The following is a 26,998-nucleotide window of genomic DNA, read 5'->3' as shown; positions in this document are numbered from 1 at the left end:
ATCACGCGAGAAAAGCGCACCTGCGCGCTCCTGCGTCGTTTTCTCGGTCGCGGCCCGTTTGTCCCTGTCCTGCTCTCCTCTCCCCTCTCAACATGCTACACCCCTCTTTTCCTCGACTACCTCCTCTCTCTCGCTCTCTACGCCTCCAAGTCGTAACTGGAGGGGGCTTATAGAAGGCACCTCTTCTACCTCCTCTTTCACGATCCCTCCCCCTCTCTACCTCAACGCTTCCTCGCAGCACCAACATCCACGACGCTGTAACACCACCCACCCATCATGGATCGTCGGGAGTCGATTATTGTCGAGAACCGGGGACGGACCCTTCCATTGGATTCGATACAGGCGAGACACCAATATGGCCGGCGAATATATTTGACCAACGCTCGTGAGGCGGGAGATTATGTAAGCCGCGGATGATCGTACTTTACGTGAAGACGGCAGAAGATTTGCGGAGAGAAAAGTTACTGGGTGGAGATTAAATGGGAAGTTAGGATTATTAGAGTGTTCGAGATTATGGATTTCTGTGAGTTTGAGGGGTTGGGATGGGGTGAATGTTAAGGTTGATTTCTAATGAAGCTCCTGGGGAACTCTGGAGACACTTGGAGGTTAAATTAGGATTCTTTGAGGAAACCGTTTGGCGAGGTCTTGAAGGGAGGTGAAGATTGATTGGGTTGAGAGATGTTGAAGACTGGAAATTGGGTCGCCGAGAAGTTTCATTTCCCGACTTTCAAGGAAGGTTTAAGGGTACGCGGGGTCAGTAACTCCTAGCCCAATCAGGTTTCACTGTTCCAAAGTGGTCTACGTCGAATCTATTACCGTATAATTAGAACCTCTTTTTTCAGACCTAAGTACAATAGAATTCAGCAAGCTGAAATTTCGTTCTAAACAATTCCACTGAAATGGAAAATCTATTTTAACTATCCAAATTCTACGTAAAAGTTCCTCCCTGACCAACCACAGTGTCAAATGAACTCCACTGAACAAAATTTGCCCGTGGTCAAGCAGTCTAGTAGGCCCAGTCTCCTCAGTTTCGAGTTCAAACTACCCATAACTAATGCATGCCAATTTTCCAACAACCGACAAACCTCGATTCAACCCACGAATTTGGAAATATCGAAAGTTACCTGAAATCACGGTTCAACGATTCGCCTGCCACGGGGTCCCAGCCTGTGGTTCTGTCTCAGGTACAAAGCCGAGGCAAGCTTGTACCACAAATCTAAAATTAGACACTGTCAATCACCGGGCGAGATCTGTATTATTGGGGCAATCGATCACCTTCAAAGCACGTATTGTGTCGAGGCTATTCATATGTACATATGACGATATTAATCGACCAATGTATAGCAATATTACTCGTTTGATTAAGAGGGACTAGCGCGGAGCGATTGAAATCCGCGAGAGGACAAGTGCTAGGAAGATTAATTCCATTCGATGAGATAATACGAGGACCAATATCGCTGCCAATTGCTCGAGGACGCGTTGAAAAATGTGGGGGAGTGGCACTTTTGCCTGCGCAAGTTCGTCATAAAGCGAACATTGTCTCAGGTGTAAAATTGCTTCGAAGTTTGGCTCGGATGCAAGAGCCTCGAGGTGCGCAGTTGGCTCGGTCTTGATATGAAAGAATTCGGTGATCGTTAATGATAGCGTAAAAGAACGCTGTTACCGGTTTGCTCGAGTCTAAAATTAATAACATCGACCAAGAATCTAATATAGTCTAGAATATATTTCATCTCGTGGTGGTGAATCAGGCAGTCAAGAAAAATTGTTTATTTCTGATTAATCAAAGAAAATAAGCTGTGCCACGGTCACTAAACACTATGCAGAGCGCATAGACAATTCGAAATTAAATTACCTTCGATAATAAAAAAATAATTCTATAGAACACTTTTCAGCATGCTAAAAGAGATATTGCTCACCCAACTAACAATTCCATAATTACTTAATTTCTCTGAAGAGTGCATAAACTTTTTTCTCCAAGTACTTAATTCAAAAGTCCCCAGCAAAAGTGCGCGACGGCGCAGTTTCGCGCACCGCTGGTCAAGTCGGCAATTAAATTCCTACCGAAGATCCAATTACCGTCGCGAAACAATAGCAGTGTCCTACTCTTAATTAACAGTGCGCCGTAATGGGAGGAGCAAATAATATTTCCCTTAGACTTCGTAAACAACGAATTATCCCCCCATGGGCCTCGCAGCGTGTCTAAAAAAAGCGTCGCAGTGCGCGCCTCGAAAGCCGCGCGCGTCGCCCTGTCTGACCACGAATCGAACTTCTCTACTTGGTAGGCGGGCAGAGCCGAGGACGACCGAAGGGGAACGAGCGGAGTCGAAGCAACACGTGGCCCCAGGAACGAGCGACCGACCGCCGTCAGCTATGGCACGCTCGATTATCCTCCTCTCTCTCTCTCTTTAACCACGAAAGTCCGGAAGAATTGTTACACACGCGCTTCGTCTCAATGTCACGGCTCTAGCACGCGCGATAAACGCGTCAGAGCGTGGACGAAACGACGCGGAAACGCGAGCTAGTGAAACACACGGAGCGACGATGGGAAACGGTAAAAAGGAGTCGGAGGCGAAACGAAGCGTACCGTAGCGCGCACTTATTCGATGCGCGCGTTTAGACAGAGGCACCGGGTGGACTGGTGGGGGACAGTGAAATGGGAACCAATCGGATTATAGACCTGGTAATATGACCAATCGAGGGAAGCTGTTTTATGGGACTTGAATTTCGCGATCAATTTGAATGACCTATATATTCTAGTGAGGGATTTGTTACAGGGTGTTTCAAAGTAGAAAATTTCCTTGATGCTAAACATGAACTATCTCTGACTATCAGATAAAATAAGGTATACATTTCTAATAGACTCTATTTAAATTAAACTGAATTTTTCTTTAAATGTGGCATACAGTTTTATCTCATAGATAATGTTGATATTATTTGATCCTTGAAATTTGGGACTGCTTATACAAACTGGACTTACTAGTTAAAATTGGTAGAGTACTATAAAAGGGATTAAAAAAGCACACTATGAAGGTCCATTTGTATTGCTCCGGAGTAGTAACTTTCCCTACATGCTGTTCTATAAATACGAATAGTAGAGACTAGATTACCTGCATATTTCTGCGAAGAATTATTGATGTTACTCTATATATATAGCAAATCATTTAACATCCCGCATAACACTTTCCCACGATTTCTTGTCAGCCTGTACGTGTGAAACAGAGTAACTCGGCGTGCTCTCGAGTACGACCGACAGGTCGAGTAATTGGATCGAGCGGGCAAGCTGCGATTGGCAGCCGACTAACAGGCCTGTTTCAACCCCCATCCAGGAAGCGGCAAGGGCTCGAGAACCTATAATGCTTTGCTTAACTTGACCTTAATTTCTAGCTGGGATACAATCCGATGATTGGCGTTTATGAGTTCTCGAAATTTGTGGGGCGCCTACTACTTTAACAGAAGAAGCGGGTCAACCTTGTCGATTATCGCAGCGCTTCGAAGGGAAATCTGTATTTTATCGTTTAAATCTGTGCCAGAAAGACATCTCTAACGTAACGAATGTCAAGAACGCTGATTATATAATATTATGTAATATTGCGTTGTACGAGCCAAGGAAAATACCTTGAAAAGATTCTAGCTCTGCTATTTCCAGTGTACAAAATTATTACAGAATAAATTGGGGTTGAAAAATTCTGAAGTTCATTTTAACAAATTTTGTAGCCCTAAGAATAATTCTGAAAATAAGTTTTACTAATTGCAATGTTAAGATCTACTTGCTTTTTTTTCTTCTGCTTTCCTCAATTTTTCTGTGCATAGAATATTCAGTTTTATCCTTGTAAATATTCACTTCACTTCTCCACCTGAATAATCTCACATGCGAATAATTTCCTTTAATCTCTCACGCTCTTTAATCCCTCTATCTCACCGCTATATAGCATTACGCAGATCCACGGAATGACGTCAGTGATGCCACCCCGCGTTCCCCTCCTTTCACTTGTAATCTCATCTGGAAGCGGGGGTGGACCTTCCCAGTCAATAGCGACGGGCGATCGAGCTCTCGAACGTTTTCCCGTGTTCGAGGGCCGACTTCCACCCCCTCTGTTTCACCGATTCACCCTCAAATCAAACACTCCTCGTCGTTCAAATACATTCTCGCGCCGAGACGAGATCTCTCACCATTCATTTTTATTATTAGCGCTAGGGCAAATTGCATCCCTGAATGCAAATCTAAACACCCACAAGCCTCCACCCCTATTTGCTTTGGCTCCCAGAGCTTTTATTCATTGAGATGAGAATAAGGGGTGCTGAGGAATCGCGGAGGAATCTCGTTAAAAAGAAGTTCCTCGAGAGGAGAATATCCATGGAAATTTTCGAAACGCTGGACGAGAGAGCATCCAGAGAACACGAGATTCAGTGAATCAGCACGAAACGTAATTATTACCCAAGGGAGGATGGAGCGGTTGAAGGAGAAGAAGGAAGCAGAGACACTATCGATCGAGGGGTAATCAGCTTTTACTTATTGCGCGCAGAAGGGACGCGTCTTTACACTAACGGGGTTCAACCTTGGGGCATATTAAGGGCGCCAGTGTTTGCTCGTCGGTAATAGGGCCAAGGACAGCCCCGCCTGCGCCTTCATTCGCCTGAATAAATGATAAAGTATCGACGAATCGTTTAATCTGTATCGAACCTACAACATACACGAATTCACCCCTCTAATCAGATGAGTACATCAATTACAAATAAACAAAATGGAGGAAAGAAAATTAGAATGATTTTAGCCTTACAAAATGCAAGCATATTTAGTACTCAATCCTGTTGCTATTTTCCTTTTTCATTTCTCATAAAATTCCAGTCCTAGAGGTAAACCATTTATTCCCACCACCATAGTCCACTCCCACGCGCCCCTAAACCCCTGCAATCCTCTTCAGGCCTCAGAGGCAGGGGAGGACATGCACGAGCGGCTGTCAGGGGTTGACCCAATTTCGCGACGTAGGTTGGCCTCTGACTGTCTGACCTTTTCCCAGGAGAGATCCTGGCGAGGGTGCGCGTGCGACCATGCATCAGGAAATTGAGCCGAGGGACAGAGAGAACGTGCGTCTGGATACACGTGTATGTTCCATAACGCGTGTGGGAGTGAGTCCAGGTTAGGAAAACAACGGGGGATTAGGTGAGCAAGTGAGTGGAACGAGTAAAAATTGAAAATCGTGATCCAAGGAAAAAGGAGTTAAAGGTTTATACTTATAAGAAGAGATATGAAACTTTAATCCACGAAATTTAAAGGGATTTTCAATTTTAAGAGCTACGACCTGTGAATACTGTACTTGAGAGCCACACTAACCCAAGTCCACTTTTTTTTACTTTTTCTTCATTTTATTAGAATAACAGGAATTTGGTTAAGTCACGTCATAAATGAAAGAAATTTAATAGCATAAATTATTTCAAATACTGCGTTAAAAAATGCGTAATAGCATTTGTTCCTTGGTTCCCCTGGAAAGTAACAAAAAGGGATTTGGGTCACGTTGGCTCTCAGCTAGAAAATTAAATAAACTTCTAAAAAGAAACCAAGAGTTTGAGACCCTTTGACTCATTTCACTAGAAAATTTTCATTATTCTTCCAGTCTTTCAAAGAAATCTGTCTTCGCAATTCAAAAGAAATATCAATCTCGTCCGTCCTCATCTATCGGTGCACCATGCTCGCAAACAGGTCACGGTGGAAGCAACAGGAGGCAATTGAAAGGGGCTCGAGGGGTGCGCAGGTGGGGGACACAGAGCGCGAGCTGAATCCGGAAAGGCTGGCGGATCTGTGTAGATGGCACAAGCAGCAACGTAGGTGTGGTGGAGATTCGCCAGGCAGGTGCTGGCCGACCGTGAGGGGATAAACGAAACTGGGTCACCCCTGGGAACCAGAGAGCCTGGGTCTCGTGTCCGGGAACAACTGGCCAGGAGCTTGCGAATGTCGGCCTCCGGAAGCTGGAGCAGCCGAAGGAAGTTATCGCGCTTGGAAAATCGTGGCTATGCGTTCGACACACGTCGATCCCCATGCATTATGCATTATTCGCTTCAGCTTCGCCAAAACGGTCAACGAGGTTTACATCATTATGCAATGGAATTACGGAACTGTATGACTAATACCACTTTATCGGAAATTAGTAATAACCTTGTGACTTGGAGACGTGGCAAACGCGATAATTCTGACCAGGTATTCTAGGTTGGTGATCAGAATACAAAAATTGTCGAAGAGAAGATTCTAAGATGGCCTTATTTTCTATGTATAAAATTCTATTTTATGTGGTGGAGAGATAGGAGAACACATGAGGCGGTGCAATTTGTATTACTGCACTGTATTACAAGTCGTAGCTCTTAAAATTGAAGATCCCTTTAAATTTCACGGATCGAAGTTTCATCGTATGTTCTTTCTACAAAAAATTATATTTTGTCTTGAAAAAATTTTTTTAAGATTTTACAGAAATATTAGTGAATAGGCCAGAATTTAAAGAACAGATTGGAACATAATTTAAATAAGAATTCATAGCTGCGTAATAGAAACAGAAACATGAGTAGACAAGCGATTTCCTGTCTTCAAACCCAATCAGCTCCCCAGCAGTAAAACCGAAGTCAACTGCAAGGGTCAATCGTGCAGCAGGTGACACACTTCTGTATGAACAAAGGCGCGAAAAGGAAATTTGTTCCGAGGGTATCGCGTGCTCCTTTTCTCTCTATCCAGACAAAGGGATTCGTGTGTGTCGTTATCGATTGCCACGTACAAAAAGGAAATATTAGGAAACGAACGAGCGTGTATCGAGGTTGTGGAAACAAATGAATCATTTTCGTCGATATCGTCGTTGACCTAGATCGTTAACGAAAAACGGCTGATTCGATTATCGGAATAATTCTGTGTCTGAATCGAGGGACTGGTTTACAAGAGCGTCAGGTCGAACAAAATATAGTGCATCCATGGTGGAATTAGAGTCTCCCTAACTAGACAGTGAGGTGTGGGATTCAGAATCATACCAGTTTGGAATACGGATTAATGTAACCGTAATCGAGTAACTTCGCGAACGTCCTCTTCTACACCGCGTGTGACGTCAACGCAACTAACTCGAGCTACGTGGGTGCTGGATGGATCTGCACCCGTAAAATAACTCCCGACTCGTGGAGAGTTCTGCTGAATGAGACAATGATATTAACTATGTTGTCGAGAAGTTTCGAAGTTGGGTGGAGTTCATGAGAACACTGTACACAGCTGAGATTCGAGAAAAAGAGACAAGATTGGAACTTAGAAGGAAAAGGTGGCAGAGGTGGGCTTTTCGCTACTTTTGAAGCTAATTTTGTAGATAGGTTCTGCCCCTAAGAGTAGAGGGAGGTTGACCTACTTCGAGTGTCCTGGACTCCACAGAGCCTGAACCTAGTTACCTTAATACTGAATACACAAGATGAACTTCGGATATAATCAAAATGCACTCAGGTTGCGGTTGAATGGTAAGCAAAGCTTTATCAACTCCAGAATGTGTCTAGATAACCAGACACATGAAATTTCTGAATTGAAATATCAAAAGCAGAAATGCACAGTACACCTCTACCTACACCAAAATGCATAGAAATAAAATTGGTTCTGCGTTTTAGCAGGTCACTGCATCATCCATCTTTCCTTCGCAAGAATCGATTCTTTTAGTAAAATAAAATTCTATCAAAAGGAAAAAGCTCTGCCTGTAAAGTAAATGCGGAAGATTCTAGCGCAGCTGAAAAAGATCAGCTGTTAGTATACTCGTTGACGGTAGCGGATTGCATAATGCTTGTATTACGTGACGATGCATTCCCTTCCTCCTTCTGCTCTTCTGAAGCGTCTACGTGTAACCCCGTCTATAAAGCCTCTAAAGTACAAGGCTACGAGTTGACCAGTAGCATACGTAACGCTGCTACGAGAAGAGCACTACTATACTTTGATCCACTGTTTGCAATCATGATTGAGACGTAAACATCCATACAGGTTTTGAGAAAAAAAGGAAGCTCCCTTTTAAGACTCTTTACGGTAATGTTTATATAATGATATTTATATGATGATACTGATATTGATAATCAAGGTTAATCTTGGTACTGATCTGACGTTGTGTGTAATTGCATCAGCCTTACGAATCACTAATACTGCTATTTCTTCAGATGTATAGTATTTAGAGTAATGTCATTGATGATTTCTCCTACAATTTCGTTTTCTTCTCAAGTTTTATACAAATTATTTATCGGATAAAGAAAGAAGAAAGCCTACTTTATTTATCATAATTTAGAGATGTAACTTTAAATTTCAGAGATCAGATTAGGGTGCTGATTAGGAGGCCAAAAGAAAACGTTTTTCCTGCCAAAAACGCGTGTGCCGCAACTCTACTGTCGCAGCAGTGGGGAGCCTTACATAATTCCTTCTCTGTACCCCACCCTCCCTCTTCCTCCCCTGCCCCTCCTTGCGACCACAGCGCGCGACATTTTTACGCGCTCCTCTCCCCCTTCCCGTAAGTTTTCTCGTAACTCGCTACGTCGAATGACGCGGCAGTTAAATTTTCCGCCGTAAATATATCGTGCGGATATATTTACGTCCTCGGAGAGTTTCGAGCCTTCTGCTGCAGCACTAAAGCTGATGACGTGTTCAAGAGAAAATTCACGCGGGACTTTTAAAATATCTACAGATTTTTTTGAAAAATGTGCAGAAATTGTAAGAAAAAGCCTGCTGGTATAACGCTGGATCGATATTTCATAGTCTTAAGTCACGATTTCACTTCCCAAATGTCTATGATATGTTTGAAATTTTATTTCTGCGTTCACAAGAGAAAATAACTATAGAATGGAAGTGAGATGAATTTTAGATAAGTTTTATTTTTAGGAAGAATTTTTTCGAACACTAACTGTACTTTTATGTAATGAATTTCACATGTGGGAACGTGGCTTAACACGTTCTTTGGACTAAGTATTTTAATCAGAAGAAGTTCATTTCTTGTATCTGTGTCTTAAATATAATTAAAAAATATATTTCCTGTTTTGTATTATATTATATCGCATGAGAAGGGTTTGTGGGAACGTGACTTTAGTCACAGACAGACCTTGAATAAAGAACGCACACGCTGCGTATGGTCCGCCCACGATCGTGACACGTCGATCATATTTGTCGACGCCTATAATACGAACTTACAACACAACGACTGAATAGATTTTTATCAAACAACTCATTGGAGGCAGAGATTTATAGAGTAGTAACGACACTCTCATAAATTCGAATAAGAAATGCATCAAACTGAATTTAAATCAAGATTATAGCAAGCTATGAATAACACGTAAGAATTAAAGAATGTATTATGCATTCTTATAAAAATGGACGAGAAAACAATAAAAACAGTAATAAACTTGAATTAAATAGTTTCACATATTCGCGGTATTCCGCCATTACCATAAGATGCTTGTGTGCATGCAACCAGTTCCAAAGTGCAGCTGCATTTTTATCTACTGCTTATAAAACCACAACAATTATCTAATCTTCCATTCTCTGCATAAAAATACCAAGTTTCTTTGCAGTTAAACCTTTCACATGGAACGTATCAGGACTTCAAGAATTCGATTAAAAAAATAAAACGTAGCAAGAGAATGCAGCATACATTTTAGAATAATAAAATAGGAATAATTCATTCCCACGGTTTATCTTGAACTGCTCATACACACCAGTCGATAGATTTCATTAAGATCCGACTCCAACAATAAAGGTAATTACCTCCATTACGCTATCGGGATATGATCATCAAAATACCGAAAGTGCATCTGCACGGTCTGTCGCGTTCGGCGCGCAGATAATGGAAAATGCAGCGTGCATTGTGCATCATTTCGAGCCCGTATTTTCTATCACGGTGCCTGACCGAAGATAACAGTTAATTATCAGCAAGTTGGATACTTCTCGCATTAAAACGCGCGCTATTACAGCGGGATACATCGCCGGTGATGCGTCTTCCGGCGTTGCTACCGTTTTCATGGTTTCAACATTCCAGTTACATCAGTGGCTAGTAATTAGCGAGCCACCTAACGAACAGAATTATTTTCCACGCTGAAACGTAGACGACGGCTTGCGACGAGAACGTTTGATTAATTTCGTTCGGAACGTTTAATTGTGATAATGGCGAGGATGATGTCATTCGAGATATTACCATTCAGTGTGTTGCAATGGCCTCCTAATGCATGTATCGAGGGATGCTTGAGTGAATTGTAAATGACAGTAGTATGCAAGGTTGCAATATAAAAATTAATCTAGAAGATTGGTTTAATTGGAACTTCAGTGTTGAGGTACTAGGCTCTTTAAGAATATTAACACCTTTACTTTTGTAATTTTAATACTATACTAGTTAATGCTAAATATAGAAGGAAAATATAGATAATAAATTATTAGCTTCTCTATTTTAAAAAGAGAAATTTTCATGTGACAAATATCAACTTTTTAAACCGCTCAAGAAATTTAATTTGAATACAGAATTCACTAAATGTAAAAAAGATACTGGCGAGTGTATAATAAAGAGAGTAAGAGAAGTGAAGCATGTTTCCAAGAAGACAGAGTTAAAGCATACCTAAGGCTGACGCAAGGAGGGAAGTGCCTCCTGCGGGTCTTGAGAATCAGCTGATTGGTCGCCAGGGCGTCAGCTGATTTTGACAGCCCCGACGACCTTGTGGCGCATCCTAGTGCGCCGCGCGCCACCGAGTAAATTCAAATGCAGAACGTTCACGCATGCACTTCATGCACGCCTCACTAACGCCCCACGGCCCGAAAAATTGACGAATCACTGCACACTATTTTAATCTGAATTCTAACATAGTAGAATATTACCTTGATATAAGCTCGTTACTATATTCACAATACTTTGGAATTATTTAATTTGAGAGTATTAGAAGAACGATTCGACCAATTTGAAATGCTAAAAAAATAGAAGAACGACAATTAAGCCATGATGACAATAGTCAATCTCGTACTCGGGGATGCGTCACTGCTATGGCAACGTGCGTGCCTGCGCGTTATTCGGTACGCTGGAATTAACTATATCTCCATCACGGAGCCTCCAGCAACCTCGATCAATAATTCATTTTCCCGCTGTCACGCCCCTGTTTGGTGAAATCGCGCCATCGAAAGGCGTGTATGCACTAAAAGGCATTAAATTGGCTAACTGTCTGTGACGTACCGCGAAATGCATGGGCGGTTCCTCTTCCTTGTCTGCTAATCAGGCGATGAAAGATTATCGCCACTCTTAGGGTTTTTCAACTCGATTAATTCACTATCACAATAAACATATGGACACTGAAGATCATTATTGAAACAGAAGAATGGATTCGTACTGTGTCTGACTTGGCGAGGCCTGGATCACTTGCTCCCTCCTGTAAGTACCGACTGAGTACTGATTCCACAGTGTGGATACTGCCAGAGTGTTCTCTCTGAAGTGTAGATTATTGTCTTCTTTCTTATCTCCATAAATTTTTTGTCCAATCAGTACAGTACTTTTGTGATTTCAAGAATCGTCGACCCTAGAGGTGGTCACTTCTTCGGATGAGATTTGGGCAGTTCTTGGTTTTATGGTTTATTCTTCTTGATGGCATACCTCGAAGACACTGTTGTTCTTCCGCAGAAGCACCACATAGGGAGCAGCAGGTAATTCAACGGGTCGCCAACGCCCTTAGAAAACTGAGATACCACCAGCTGTGTTCACCCGCTTCATTACCCACCGAGTGAACGCAGAGTGGCTCCCTGTTCTCCAAGAGCTCATTTTCAACGTTTCCATTCCGCTTTTACCGACTGAGCGACGCTGAACGAACGATCGTGTTTATTCGTGAATCTTCAGTTGAAATTTTTCAAAACTGGAGGGAGAACCCATCTCAGGAGAGTCCGATGTTAGGTAGTTTTAAAAGCCTGATCCACTCTACTTATTTATACAAGTTTTGTCAACTTTTTATCGTATTTTTGTGTTCTCGAGATAAGATATTTGCTCGCTTTGAATTACTAATTTATTAATGAAATGATTTTACGAGTCCAACGATGAAAAGGTTTCTAACTGGACTTTTAACGAAACGAATAATCGATCTATTCGAGGATCGTAATACAATTTCCAAACCGCGATAAAATCTCCGATAACGGAATGGATTTTGTACAAAGATAAAGGGGATTGCATGTTACAAACAAATAAATCCATGAATCGATACAAGAATATTAAAAAAAAGAGCGAAAAGTAAATTACTATTCCAGAGAAGAATAGGGCACAATGAAACATACAGAACCTCCGATGACAGACAACAAATTGCTAACTGTCACAAGTTAATCGATTTAGCAATAATTTTCCACGCTGCTACGAGTCTCTGTTCAATTAATTTTCCAACGTCAGAAAGAGTTGGCAGGTGGCGTTGAGCGCTTCGCACAATATGGCTGACAGTCGAAGCTGTCATCTCAAAATTATCTATTCAAGATAAGAATTCCAGATACCTCAAAAAAAGGAAAGAAAAAAAAAACACTATTCATTAATAGATAAAAATATTTTGCATTCAACACTTATCACCAACAAATCATAAAAAAATTCGATTCCAATTATGGGAGCCCAAAATTGTCTAACGAATTAATCTTTTCGTTTCACATTTATGTAAACGACCTACGAAATGCTATCGGAAAAACACAGCATTTCTAACAGAGAAGACGCAAAAAAGACAGCAATTACATAATGTCCAATTTAAAGTCCCTTCGCATTTCGCTCGCCAAGATTACACGACTTTATCTTATCGAACGTCGGCCACGCTGCACTGTCTTATCGTCGGCAACGTAAACGGCGCACAATAATGAGAGAACTCGCGATGCGCGCGTTTTACGATAGAACCTGCAACTGATCAAACATCAAAGCGGCCTCTGGCTACATATGTTGACTGCGCACGGGGCAGATCGAGTTTCAAGGTTAAACGATAAGTCGGTCAAGTCAAGGTTATCGCGAGACCCCTCAGCAGACGCGAACTTTCTCCTCCTGAACAATTTATGAGTTTCGATCTTAGATTCAGCTAACTGATAACTGAAATTCGTATATTCTGACATCAAAACTTTTATTCGCCGAATAAATGTATATACCCATGCAAAATTCCAAGAAATTTCCTCCTGTTTATATTGACACGCAAATGTTATCGTATTGTTTCGCAAAGATTACGTTTTATCGTGTCTTTCCACGACGCATATGTAAATATTGTTCTGTCTTAATTCTTTGTTGAAAGTTCCACGGGTTGTTTAGGTGTTAGTAAAATTTGTTGAACGTTTCATTGAGCACTGGAAGCGAGCCAATCAGAGATCACACAGCAGAGTGCGCGTTTACACGCGCACCGACGCGTGCGAATGACGTCAAAAACGTGACGTGGTACGTGCGTGCACGCACGATACGCGCGGCGATTACACGGTGGATATCGTAACAGAATAAAATAGCGATGCAGATTGCAACGCGCATACCAGATGCTCGACGTTGCAAACTTTATTATCATACTTCTACGGTGCTCTTACATAATTGGAGCAACGTAAGGGGTGTCGTAGAACCCGTAGTAGAATCACAAATATAACAATCCTAGGTGAAAGAATGAATCGAGGAAAATAAGATTTTTGAAGTATTTTTTCATATTGAATCGCCATCTTTTATTAAGCTATCAATAGGTTCCTTTTGAAGTTTGACGATCCAAGATGGCGGCCTATTGCTGGCCAAGCACTCAAATATGGCTATTCGCAATCATTACAGAAACTCCAAATAGAGAACAGATATAAAATTTTATGCACCCAGAAATATTCCAGTTTTATTCTGTCACGAGCACCACTGTTAAACAAGATAAAAAGTTAATAAAAAATGTACTTACAGTCTGCTGCTGGGCTCGTTGCTGGCCTCATCACCCTCGATTCGGTAAACCTTGCCTGACATCACATACTCAAAGCTGTCCGCCCTGGAGCCTCCTTCCTGTTCTGTAGCGTTCCATTCCCCGCCATCTGGATAACCATCTTCCCTCAATGTCGTCGCGAGGACAAGTCGAAATTTATCTCCTGAAAAAAGAATGAGTTAACATGTTAGTAAAAATAGAACTAGAATTAAGTAGAAAAATAAAATTCGTTTCTTCTCCAAAAGGGTGTCTATGCAACAACGACCACGAAATCGGAATAGGGAAATCGGTATCTAATTATAAACTTCAAGGCAGCTGCATTAAAAATACATTGGGGGGCGTTGCAGCAGACGCGTGTGCTTCGGTTGAACGAGATTCATGGTTGATCGCGTAAACCGATAGGCCCTTGCCTCGTCTGCCTGATGCCCCTTCGCGAATAGCACCGCAGTGGCACACGATACACTAAAGACATCGAACATTTGCTTCGTAATTTTTTCCACGCGTTCTGTCGTTACACAAGTCCGCCGACACGTCACTACGGAACGAAGCACATAAACTGTAATACGTCCAGCGATTATGTATCTGCGACTGTTGATTATGCAAGCGGCCGTCGCGAGGTAGGAAGGTTCAAAAATTGAAGCAATAAAATGGGATTACTGAAACGGGCGAGCGCTATTTAAGAACAATGAAAAATAGATTTCTGGAAACAAAATTACCGTCTACGATAAAATATTCGATTAGCTTCGAAAATTAGAGAGGGTGGATTGTATCGCAGTGCTGTCGAGACTGAAAGTATGGTGTCTGGTGTGTGTGTATGTACATGTAACGACCCTCCATTACCGCTAAAGGGAGAATGAAGAGTGAAAGTGAGAGCCGAAAAGAAGGGAGACTCGGAAAGGGGTTAGCTCATGGAGGGTAAGAGGACGCGTCTAGCGACGAAAACTAGGGCACTAACGAAAACATGGAAGCTTACACATACTTAATATTAGAGTTAGAACTTGAAATATTTAAATAATGAAATTTGACGAAATATTGAAATTCATACTTTGAGTAAAAAAATATGTTACGTTCTAACGCGAGCGCATCGTTAATAACGTAGCTCGTGATTGGTTCTACATATTCCTACAAGACTCACGATTGCTTAAATCGCCGCAGCACTTGTGATTAGAGTACACTATTTTCCTACCAATTATACAGCACTAGTAACTTGACCAATCCCAAGTCAACACGCAACGCGTAAAACCAATCATAGAGACCATGTTACACTGCACACTGCATTCACATTAAAACGTAAAATATTTTTCGGTTCTCTATAGACTATCAATCATTCGACATGTTCCACCGCTAGAAAACACGAACCACCACACGCAAGTCTCAAAGAACAAGGGTCAAGGTTAAGTCCATGCTATGTCGACGAGATATACAGCAAGGTAATCGATACGACTGGCCGTGGCAATGTCGGGGGGAACAAAGCAACAACGAACGTAACTCGGAACTGCACAGCCCAATTGATCGCTCAGCGTAATGGATCAGACTCGGCGTATAACGATTGTGGATTATCTAATTGAACGATTGACGAGGAGCGTAATCGCAGCCCTGTGCTAACTATCGCGAAACGAGCGACGAAATACCTTCTCGTGATTTACATCGCTAACCTTGACACTGACAGTCACGCACGCGTACCGTTAATTTACTGACATTGAATCCATTAACTACTGAATTCATCCTCTAGTTGCCTGCCTCTGGAGACCGTATGTTTGGACTGTGCTTTAGACAATGTTTGCACAGTAACGTAATCGTAAATATTTGGTTCTACTTCAAGCAAGATAACACGATTTTTATTACACGGAAGCGAAATTACTTCCATCGCGACGAGGAATTAAATACTACCGCGATAATTTGGAAGAAAGTAATAAAAACTGTACCAAGCGAGGCATCCAGAAGCGTCGATCGTCCTCCACGTAGACTTTTAACGACTGTGTCCCGGGTCTACCGAAAACCGCCATCTTGCTCGTGACGTCAAGCACTGTCGAACGACAGAGAGGAACAGGGTTCATATATCCATTCTTCGCGTCACGACGCGCATCCGCATTCGTCGCGCAGGACGTCCGTTCTCGTCCTCCTCGGGGAACATCCACGCACCTGTCACGACCTTGCCGCGGCACCACAGCGATCCCGATGTCGCGCGATAACGCACGAAGCTTCCCGACTGTGATCGCGCATCACTAACGTTTACTACCGATTCGGGTTACACGCGCCACCCTCGTTAACCTGCCTCCCTTCCTCCTCTCCGGCACTGAGGGGTACACATCGATCATGTTCGAAAGCTGGGAGCACATCTCGCGAAGTCGTATGTGGGTTAATTGCACGAACAAGGAACGACAGCGGAAGAAAACAGGAGAAATTATTGAGAAGGCACGAGAAAGAAGAATTAAATAGGAATTTGTCACAACACAACACGGTACGATAAATGACGTGAGGGCACAGCAGCGACGAGCAAACACACACGATCGCTGCTTCTCTCCGCGAGCGAGTATCGCGCGACCGACACTGCTACGAGTCGTGGCCGTTTTGACCTTGGCATTGAACTTATGGGAGCTGCCGGGTGAGGCAGGAGCGAGGAGCGGGAATTGAGACGGGAGAGGGGAGACGAGCAGAATGTGGTACGAGAAGAGGGGGGCAGGGAGATTGCGTCATCTCGCGCAAGCCTGTGCCGCGCCGCGCGTCAATACAGCGGAACTGCCTGCTCTGCCTGGCCCTATGGACTGACCTTCGTTCTCCTTCCCCTACCCTCCGCTTCTCGCGCTCTTGCACGCTCCGCGAGCTTCTCTCTTCCTGTAAAATCTATATCTCGCTCTTCTACTACACTACTACTGGCCGCGGACGCGATGTCTCAATTCACTTTTGTTGGACCTGAGCTTCTTCCATTTCTGGATCTGTGTCTTGCGAGGCAAAACTGCATGAGTTGCATATGGATTTTTGTTTTTTAATTTTAAAATTTCGAGCTCTATATTAGGGGGATTTGTATTCTTGGTTTCTATAGAAAAAAGTTCCTCTGACCTTGGAATGACACGGGCATCTCATGGCTCTAGTAAAATACTGATTCCTGTCAGTAGTGCAAAATAATTGCAAATGAAAATGCTCTAATATTTTTTACATTTTGAATTTTATGGTCTTAAACTATACACTTGAAAGTACTTTAGACAATTTTTACAGAATTTTGTACATACTCAAAGTATGTGGAAATTACGTTAGACTTAAAAACCCCAGTGCATCGTGTGACAGTCTGAAACAACAGAATGCCATTCCATTGTTAATTTAGCCTCCTTTGCCTAAATATAGGTTTCAGTGATATAAGCTCCAATTTTTTGGGAACCGAGTTACGTACGTCATTTTGCTTTATTTCAGCGGTAAATAGTTATAAAAACAAATATTCTTGGATATCGACATGTTTCTTTTTAGGAAGATTCTATTGATCTCAAATACCTAGACTCGAAACTCACTCTAAAATCTCATTTTCAAAATTGGTGACCATAGTGGCGGAGGTCAAATTAAGCAAACACGCGGACGCTAAAGTGGGCATATCACTGCATGTAGTCTATAATTTTCTAATATAGCCATGAACTGGTTTAAATGCTAACGTGTAGGAGAAGAATAGAAACTGATCTGCTATCACAAGACGCAGAAAAGGGAAATCGTTGACAAAACGAGAGGTATAGGAACAGAATATGAATCTGTAAACACACAGAAAGCGGGAGCAGGGGTGGATCGACGATGCGGTGCACCCCACCTCTGTCTCCCCCCTCCCTGGCATCGGTGGGTGTGACGCACCCACCTCCTCTGCAGCTATCGAATCAACGGAACACATCCAGAACTGTCTGTGGGGTGAGTCGAAATGACAATATCGGAGGGGGGTGCTTTGCTGCAGCGTGACGTGGCCTTGGACACGCTTACGGAGTAATAATGCACGTTTATCACGAATAGCCGCGGTTTCTCTTACTACCCCTCTGATTGTAAGCTTAACTATGATGAACGTTGACCGTTCATTTTCTGAAAAGAAGAATATATAGAAAAATGAATATTCAGTAAAAGCTTCAATTTATTTATAGATGTATGAAACCTAGTCTATTTTTTTAGTCGCCTATATGCTGTTCATAATTTTGCATATCTCCATCTTTATCAGACAACTGTAATTTCTTCCATCTCAATAACAAATATGCCAACTTCTAGTGATTCATTATCGAGACTGTACTTGACTGTTATCGAAAACCGTACATGTAGATACTGTTTTGGAATATCGCGATTTCTATACTCAATATATTTCACAATACATTTTACACACTATAATCAATGCATTTTTGAAAAACTGTGAATCTATTAAAAAATTTCTTCAAATTCACTTCAGACGGAGACATAATCAAGAATTATAAAGGACATGTCAAAGCTTGCAACGTCGAAGAGCAGAGCGTCACGAAATCGTTACATCACCGTGAAAAGAGCGACGAGATGTATCACCTTCGAATGGGTACACAGAGGAGCAGGGCTTTGGGGAGCCTCCTTCCGCCAGTGTCCATTACCAGGGTCGTCCTTTCGAGCGTCTAGCCAAGAAGTGCAAGGGCGGGTCGAGAATAAAGAGGCCGCCCGTAGCACGTGTGTCCGTTAACGTGGAACACGTGTCACGTTTACTAAAAGGGCGAGGAGATGTAGCACGTATCGATTCCCTTGGAATCGATCGTGTGGCGCACGATAGACCCCGTCTACCTTTCGCTGAAACGACACCTCGCTAGCCTCGTACAGGAAGACGAAGGGAAAATGATCTTGACGTGCCAACGCTTCTGGCACACGCTGCTCCGCCGGAAGTGGAACCCGCCGACACGCGAATTCGCTTAGAAGCGCGCAGGAAACCTGGTCGGCGGCTGCCAAATGCGTCTTAGACGTTACCGTGACTTTCACGAACATATAAATCTTGTTCTGCGCTTTGAAATTCGCGACGATGGATATTTTTGTTACCGCCGCGATTTCAATAGACGAGAACCCTGGTGCAGCGATGAGTCTGCAAATGTTTGCGACTATTGCGAACGTTTCCTGCTGCTATTTTAGATGTCTCGTAATATCAACCCTATCCTCAGTGTTTGATAGAATATTGCTCAAAGGAGAGGAAAATATTGAATGCGCGCTTTTACGAGTGGGAAGTCACTATGGAGATGGTTGTTCGATTGCAGCTCTAAAACTGAACTTGATGGAAATATTGAAATTAGTTTGTGTCTAACCTACCTTGTGTCTATGATTCCCACGCGTTTTCTCCGACAATTCTCATAAAGTTTATGTGTTTCTTGCAATATTGCTTCTGAAGCAATATTCTTTCTACCAACAATAGTGAACTATTTTTGTATGGCTTCGAATTAAATAAAACTGTAAAGAGCGCATGTTAACCCTGCTATATTTGCACGCTGCAAGTGTATCGATCAAGAGCATACAGTAGACGGGAGTGATGTAAACACAGGAGTCATGACAGCGTTGCTGGCATATAGCAAACAGAATTTTCATGCTATGCAAGGAGCAAACTTCGCGTAGGCTATCCTCCACCAACAATCCCTGTTTAATTACGTTCCCTATTCGACTAAGCGACAAGACACGGAAACTGCTGTGCTCACCGTAACCGTAGTTCTTTTACTAGAAGAAAAATGGCGGCTATAAATCATTCAGCGAGTAACTTTATTCTGTTACGAAACTGGATCTAGTAGACTTGGAAGAACGTAAGAATTTAAATAGAGCACATATGAGAGGCTTCCTTCGAAGACACTTTTCTCTGTGAGCCGTCAATCTTGTTGACACGATATAACGAGTACCATATGATGCTTTTTTTGGACTCGATGAGAAGATTCTTTGACGCGCCATATTTAACTGGGCTGAAATTCTTTTTGTGGATCTAGCGTTCACAGACCACTATGGGTACACAAAGTGCTTGATCTGGAGTGTTATTTTAAAGCTCAGAAAAAAGTAATAAAACTGGTTTTTTTCCAGTAATTGGGCAGTGGAAATTATGTGTAACATTAAATTTGTTAAATTTGCTATAAATACAGTGTCAATAAAAACACTAATGTGTCTACATAGAAAAAATTATAACTCTCCTTCCCTTACTACTTATAATCAGATGGTATTAAAAACTGTCCAAAATAATCCAGTAATAATACCAACCATAGAATCTAATACTAAATTTTTGTAACTAGAATACATCTAGATAAGAAAAAGTACCAACATAAAGGTCTTCTCACCACTGCTCTACAGAATAAAAAGGAATCATCCTTATACCAATTTTAATGTGCTAAAATTACAAATAATCCACTCACCCAGTTCCATAGGGTACAGCCAGCTGTTAATGTCCAGGATGAGGTCCATTTTGAAGGACTCGGACTCGCAATGGAGCCTGCTCACTGCAACCCATCGTCGATCGATCGCCAGCCGTGGAGGGACCCGGAAAAAAGAAAACGCGAAGGCGTCGCCGTTAGACGTAGTCGTTGCGTTTCATGTATCTACACGCGCTCAAGCAACTGGGGAACGCGTGAGAAATCTGATTAGGGCCATGAACGCAAGGCGTGCACGTTATGTCGCGTGGAAAAAACGGCCAAAGCATCACGTGACGGTGCGTATCAGCCACGAGTGACTCATAGTCTTCTGCAAACGGAGACCTGTCGCGCGTGGAGCATCCGTTCGTGCGCGCGAAGAGAAAAGGGAAAAAAGCGAATTTTTATGAGTCTTCGCAATGGCAATACAGCCGCCGAGCCACTTGATGGCTGCTCACCGAGCCCTGACGTCACTGTTAACCAGCCAATCGCGTTTGATTCGTGATACGAAATTATCGGCGAGCCGACACTCGCCAAAACTCGCCCATATACAAGTGAAAGGGGTTGGAGCGCGGGAGAGGGGCTCCATTCGGTTTGCAAGACATGGTGCATACATGTGTTCGCGCTTGCGCAGCTTTACATACACAAACGCGTGGGCGAAGGCTCGACCACAGCCACAGGAGTAAGCTCGCGGTAAGTGCCGCGCGCACTTTTCCTTTTATTTCTATCCATCAACGTTTTTTATCAGCGTTGTCGAAACTTGTTGATCATAGTTTGACGAATTCGAATTCGGTTTATGTTTGTTCAATAATCCCCTTTTTCTGGTTCCCTGACGATTTTAATTGATTCTCGAATGAAAGTTGGCTGAAGTGGCTGTAACCACTCTCTTCTTTTTTGTGGATTTGAATCGTCTGCCATTGTTAAGGACTTGGGAGAGCTTAATACTACGAGGTACAATCAGCTTATTTGATTTTCACTCTACAATTATTCCTAAATGTAAAATCTCTATTCTATCACAAGAGAAATCCATGTAAATAGCATTCTCGGATATTTAATACAATTGGTAGGGTCACTAATTAATCTGAGCAACGCTGTCCAGCTAGAGACCCGCGAAATACGAATTTTCAAATTTATAAAGTATTTTATTCTTTTCTAACCTAGACTTCTAAGATTAATTAATACTCGACAGTGATACTACTCTTTAGTATGGATGATTATAAGGTTTACCTACGCCCTTGGATTTACCCCCAAACGACCAATTAGACCCTCTAGCCGCATCACTGCGCCGATAATCGCAATGGACTCGTCTGTGTGACGCGGCAAATTCAAATGTCGCGACAAGGTGTCTCAGAGCAAAACCATCTCACAGCATCTTACGATGACAGTATTCCTTTTCGTCGTGCCTTTTAGTCAAATGACAGGGGAATTCTCTCGAATTACACGCGTTAAAACACGCAAATACGTAGCCACACGGGAGGACAGAGTGTTAACACGACGCGATATAATTCAGCGGTCGAGCGTGAAATAACAGACATCCACGAAATGGAATTGCATTGGCGAGAAAATGAAACGAGAACCAGCGTGGACAGCTTGATTTACGGGGCCGGGAAACTTCCCGAGTTTTTTCTCGGCTAGAAAAGATTTATTTATGAGCCCCACTACTGTGCGCGGGAGGCTCGGGTTATTACCGTGCAAACGGGAATCATGTCATTCTTTTCAACTTTCTCTCGTTTACCTATTAATACCCCTTTTTAAGGTTTGATTGTTCGTTTGAATTTTTTGGATTTTTTATAAAAAAGCTGTGTAACTATTTTTTGAAATTACAGGGAAAATGGTTTTCGAACTTCTTTTTCCTGAGATGAATATGTAATGTTATCAATGGTTCTGGACTTCATTACAAATTCTATGTGTTGAACTATTGATGTACTAAATTTTGTTAAATTCTTTTAAATTTTCTTTTTTGTTAAATTCTTTAACTTTTACAAATATTGAAGTTTGTTTAAGAAAATTTAGCCAGCTGATCACTGCATTCTCAATTTTAAAATTTACCCCAACTTTCATTCGCGGCATTATTAATATTTTTTATGCATTATGTCTGGCTTGAATCTTATTAAAGTATATGGAAATCAGTTTATATAACTACTCGCTCCATATGGCGAGTACAACCGGGTGTAATTCGAGGGGCGAATTTAATTTGTCTACGCCGGATTCGCGGGAATTAATGAAGTGTCTTTTGGCACACTACGTGACTCAGTGTGCATTTTCAGTGGCTGCTTCGATTCAGACCACCGACAAGCACATGCATATTAAAACAGTTTATCATTCCCCATATCATTTCTGATCAAAAATTAACTTAGGAAAAAATTCTACTTCTGCTTAATTTCAACCCTTATACATAAATAATAAATTTCCTAACCATTTCCAAAGCTGATAAAATGATAGAAGACCTCTAAAGAACAGCAAGCAAAAGCATCTTTCGATGTATCTCGGGTTAGCCGCGAACTCAAAGTCTGCTCCCAATATTGATTCCATCGACAAACCGCGATAACGAAGCGTTCGCGAACTTGCACAGTCTAAAAGCGAAAACAGCCTTGAAGCACCGAAGTGTGTTCCATTATCGAAATCGAAGATTGCCTCGGCATCGACGGGACAAAGTCGCGAGGTGCGGCGAGACGGAAACTGGGGGGAAGTGAAGGGGGGGGTTAGAAGCGAAAACGAGGAGACAATAAAGCGCAAATACGCTGCGCATCGGCGGCAGCCGGTCTTGTATTTACACGCTTAATTCGCGTTTTCCGGTTGTGCAACGTTTCTTCAGAAAATAAAGAAGCCCTGGAGAGGCAACCAGAACGAAAAGCCTCCAGTTCGAAAAATATTGCACTGTGACGGAGAACTATCTTTAGGCAAATAAAGAGCAGTATCAACGAAATGTACTGCCTTTACTCGATATAGACTCGCAATTCGTAGTGATGAGCTTGCAGAGCATAAAAGAGGTGACTCGAGGAGGGTTACTTTATGCACCACTTGTTTTAATGTTTTGAAGAGGTGAGGAAAGGAGATGAAAGAGAAAGTGAGATTAATGAGTAGGAGAGATAATGCTGTTCTTGGCTGTGTGATTATTAGAGTTTTATAGAAATGTGAACTATAAGTTGAAGTTGTGGTGTAATGGGGATGTAAAAAATTAAAATAGTGTAAGGTCTACTATTGAATTGGATTCTCTGTAGAATACGGTATAATTTCGTTCTAAACTCGCCACTATTCCTTTCATTTTCGGTGTAAGTATCACAATCCTTTTCTTCTTCTTTCCTGATAAAAGTCAAAAATAATTTATCAGGGTATAAATTAACCACAGATGCCTCCTATCCTGTGTAAGCTCCTTGTATCCCATTGCGAGACTATAACAAGTAACTTCTGTACCCATACAATGATACAATCCCTCGTCCTTGTTTGTACTACATTGTATTCATTTAACAAAGACATCGAGACTACTAACAAGGGGACCAAGTTCCAAAAAGCTCCATTTTCCTTCATTACTCACGCGAGATGTTGATAGCCGCAGACCTGCCACCATATCACCCTTCCTCTTCCTCAATCTCCCCATTCTTCATGATCGTCGATCCACCGTTTCGTAACACGTTAATCAATCTTCCTTCCAACAATCATCTTCTCATTCCTCTTCGAGAGGCTCCTCTCGGTCGGATAGCCAAACGATCCCGAGGCGAACTGCGATCGAGGAGGTCGCTTTCCCATCGCGGAAGACGATCATCTCGGATCCCAGAGAGAGGATGGACCTCGAGGCTGGCGCACGGTGGACTGATCCGTCGCTGGTTGCTGACGTTGCTGCCAGCTGCTCGACTCCTGTGTGCCGATGGAGAGAGAGCAACGACGACCTTTACGGTCGCCCGGTGGTACGAGTTCTCCAACGAAACGAACGGAACCAGCCTCTGACCCCCACCATCGCGCCAACCCTCTCTCACCCTCAGCCCACCCCTCCTTCCAGCGATCGCGCGCTCCAGCTACCCTTCTCTGTCGCTCTGGCCGCCTCATCAGCTACCTTCTCTCCTTCACCACCCTAAAACGCTCTTCCCCTCTCCTCCTCTTCACCTCTTCTCCTCCCCACTCCAACCCCTGTTTCTCTCCACCTGTCGCACTCTGGCTCCCTCTGTTTTCATCCTCTCCCTCTGTCACGGGGGTGGGCTCTGTCGTTGGTCCTGGCGAGCCTACCCGATATGCCCGACGTCCCAAGGAATTCGTCATCGTTTCCCAATGTTTTTCATGGCATGCCTCTTACTCGAGTTTAGAATGCCGAGGGCGGTTGGCTCGTGTAATAACAGACATCGCAAGGAGAATCTTTCCCAATGCGTTGCTTAATTGGCAGCGTTGGAACCTATTTAAGGTGTATCTCGATTATGGGCCGTTCTTCCTGTGGTGTTTTTTCTTCGAGAAATCGGAGAGAGTGATTGTGGCGTGTACCTGATTAACTCCAATTGTGGACGATTCGAGAAAGAGTTGTGGGTAGTAATTTCTCTCGCTTACGCTTTGAGAGCTTGCAGTGTCCACTAAGAGGAACTCTGAGGATACTTGTTATAGATACTCGAGGGGTATCCATATGCTTTCATGGCACGGAGAACTGGTATTCCTTCGGTCAGCCAAGCTTAGTGGTTACTTCCCCACACTACGATCCTCGACGATGCTTCATGGAGAACTGATGGTATACCCCTGGCGCAAAGAGCCCAGCCTCCCACTATTTCATCCTTTGATGCCCTCTCACCTCTGAACACTCCGCCCTTCAAGTTTCCTCGCCTGGTGGGAGAGAGTGACAGATTTTCCAGAGGGTTGGTTTCCTTCAACGTTCCTCGTCCTTCCTCCATTTGAATCCCAGACTCCAAGTGCAAACTGGATGGTCCCAGCAATTACAAAGCTTCCAGAGGGTTTCAGAAGACTCCGAGAGAAGCTCGGAGGACGGTGTTTCTCGTGGACGGTGCAGGACGCACTGATGCCTCCGCGTCGCTGGCGTTTCTGCCAGCTGGTCTCTCGTTAAAGGACAACGAAGAAGTCGGGGAAGAGAGAGAACGTAACGGCGACCTTTACGGTCGGCCGGTAGTCGTTCTCCAACGAAACGCACCAAACTCTCTATTGTGCCTCTCCACCCTTCTCGCTTCAGCTGACTGCTTCGCCAGTGCGCCTCTCTTTGTCTGCCTTCCTTCACTGACAACCCTCTCCAGTTCTGTTCAGCTAACCAGCTTCCATCCCTCTCCACAGAAACGCCCACACGCTCCCTCTATCCTCCTTGTTCCAGTAGCCTTGGGATTAGTGTCTCCCTCTAGCTCGTACCGGAACTAGAGAGAGGGGGCGGGCATCCCTCTGATGCAACCCGGGGAACAGAGAGGGACGGCAGAGGACTCATCCCCTCTTAGGCCAGGGGCGGCGCTCGACAACCCTCTGACCTCCCTTTTCTCCTCTCGCCCCTTTCTCTTCCTGGCGTTCTCTCTGCGGCAGGTATACACGTATAGGCTGATACGTTGTGTTTTCTCGTGTGGCCCTTTTCCAGACGGGTTCTCTTTGTCCAACGATGGCCTCTCTCTCTCCTCTCTGTTCCTCCTTATTGTTCACGAAAAGTTTGTTTGTTTTTTTTTTTTTGTCTTTTTATTCGAACGTACTCGCTTTTTATTCTTCATTTTCTACCTTGCCTTCGTCGATGGTTTCTTTTTTTTTTTGGACACTTTTAGTTTGCATTCGGGTGGTTGGCTAAAGGGATTTGAATATGGCGCGTTTTCTTGGGGGCTCTGATTTGATACGCAAATTTTGGATTGGATTAAGGTAGACGGATTTTTAGTTTTCTGTTTGTTTGAGATGCTTTTGTGTTTAATTTAGCTTTCTGTGATCAATCGTCGCGAAGGCGGGAGATTTGAACTGCCTGGATTCATAAGATTCTAAGTTTAACAATCGTGTTCTATTATCGATACAATACTCAATTGTACCCTTTCAAGCTGCCAAAGTATCTCTAACTCATCCCATAAATTCGATACACACAACAAAGGCCAAACACGAGCACCCGATTTCTCCGATGCTCGAGGAACCATACATAAACGGGCTTCTAAAAAGTTCCAATCAATATCGATATCGACCTTTCCGTCCCCCCGAAACACCCATGACCAATATCCCGAGGAAACATCACTCTTTCTCCAACCCCCAGCTCCATTATGTGCCTTAACCGAGGAAAGAGAAAAAAATTAAGTTTAAAGGGAAGGCGAACCGAAAAGAAAGGAGCAAAAAGCCTTGCGATGCGAAAGGGGTGGTCGAGCGAGTAAGAGGTCGGGTGAAGAGTGGCCGAAGGGGGGTGGCGAGGCTGGGAGACAAGGACAGAGGGCGAAGGGAGGGGGTGGACTTCAGTACGAGGGCTTCTCAACTGCGCAGTGTCGCTATCCGCTATCGACCGGTTCGCAAGCGCTATAAATACTGGGCACCGGGCTCTCGCCACCCCTGGCACACAACCCCAGCCACCCACGCGTCCTTCCGCCATCCCCCGCGCGTCCACCAACACTTGTACGCCTGCAGCCACCACCGCCCCTGTCCTCGCCCCGCGTAATCCTCTTGCCTCGCGCAAGCACACAGAGAGCGGGGCGGGAAACCTTGACCTTCAAAAGAGCCACGCAGGGCGAGGGTGGCAGCCGCCACCACCCCCGGTGACGCATCTCCCGCTCCCCCCTACAAGCACCCACCCAACATCGCCCCGCTTCAGCCTGGCCTTCCTCTCTCTTTCTCTTTTT

General features: G+C 43.4%; 1 protein-coding gene and 2 long non-coding RNA genes across 7 annotated transcripts in view; 1 reads left to right on the top strand and 2 right to left on the bottom strand.

The window, feature by feature from the left end:
* Rpb8 (DNA-directed RNA polymerases I, II, and III subunit Rpb8) overlaps positions 1-26,998 on the bottom strand; it is a 58,112-nt gene that overhangs the window by 14,330 nt on the left and 16,784 nt on the right. The window contains exons 2-3 of the mRNA XM_076378862.1: positions 20,238-20,321; positions 13,870-14,050 (exon numbers count right to left, since the gene is read on the bottom strand). Coding sequence (XP_076234977.1) covers positions 13,870-14,050; positions 20,238-20,321 — 265 coding nt within the window. The remainder of the gene's footprint in view (positions 1-13,869; positions 14,051-20,237; positions 20,322-26,998) is intronic.
* Positions 1,652-3,687, top strand: LOC143179566 (uncharacterized). 4 transcript variants are annotated; one of them, XR_013001987.1, is made up of 2 exons: positions 1,652-2,551; positions 3,385-3,687. It is a non-coding gene; the product is annotated as an uncharacterized LOC143179566 (long non-coding RNA). The 4 variants fall into 4 exon arrangements; XR_013001985.1 differs by having other exon boundaries at positions 1,652-2,680; positions 2,775-3,687; XR_013001986.1 differs by having other exon boundaries at positions 1,652-2,842; positions 3,202-3,687.
* LOC143179565 (uncharacterized) lies at positions 17,773-18,867 on the bottom strand. Of its 2 annotated transcripts, none has more exons than XR_013001983.1 (2): positions 18,376-18,867; positions 17,773-17,937 (listed from the first exon to the last, which is right to left on the bottom strand). It is a non-coding gene; the product is annotated as an uncharacterized LOC143179565 (long non-coding RNA). The 2 variants fall into 2 exon arrangements; XR_013001982.1 differs by having other exon boundaries at positions 17,776-17,937; positions 18,403-18,867.

This window comes from Calliopsis andreniformis, chromosome 5 (genome assembly GCF_051401765.1).
Source record: "Calliopsis andreniformis isolate RMS-2024a chromosome 5, iyCalAndr_principal, whole genome shotgun sequence".
Classification (NCBI taxonomy): domain Eukaryota; kingdom Metazoa; phylum Arthropoda; class Insecta; order Hymenoptera; family Andrenidae; genus Calliopsis; species Calliopsis andreniformis.
The sequence above is the reverse complement of the archived record's forward strand: the minus strand, read 5'-3'. Positions and strand labels throughout refer to the sequence as shown.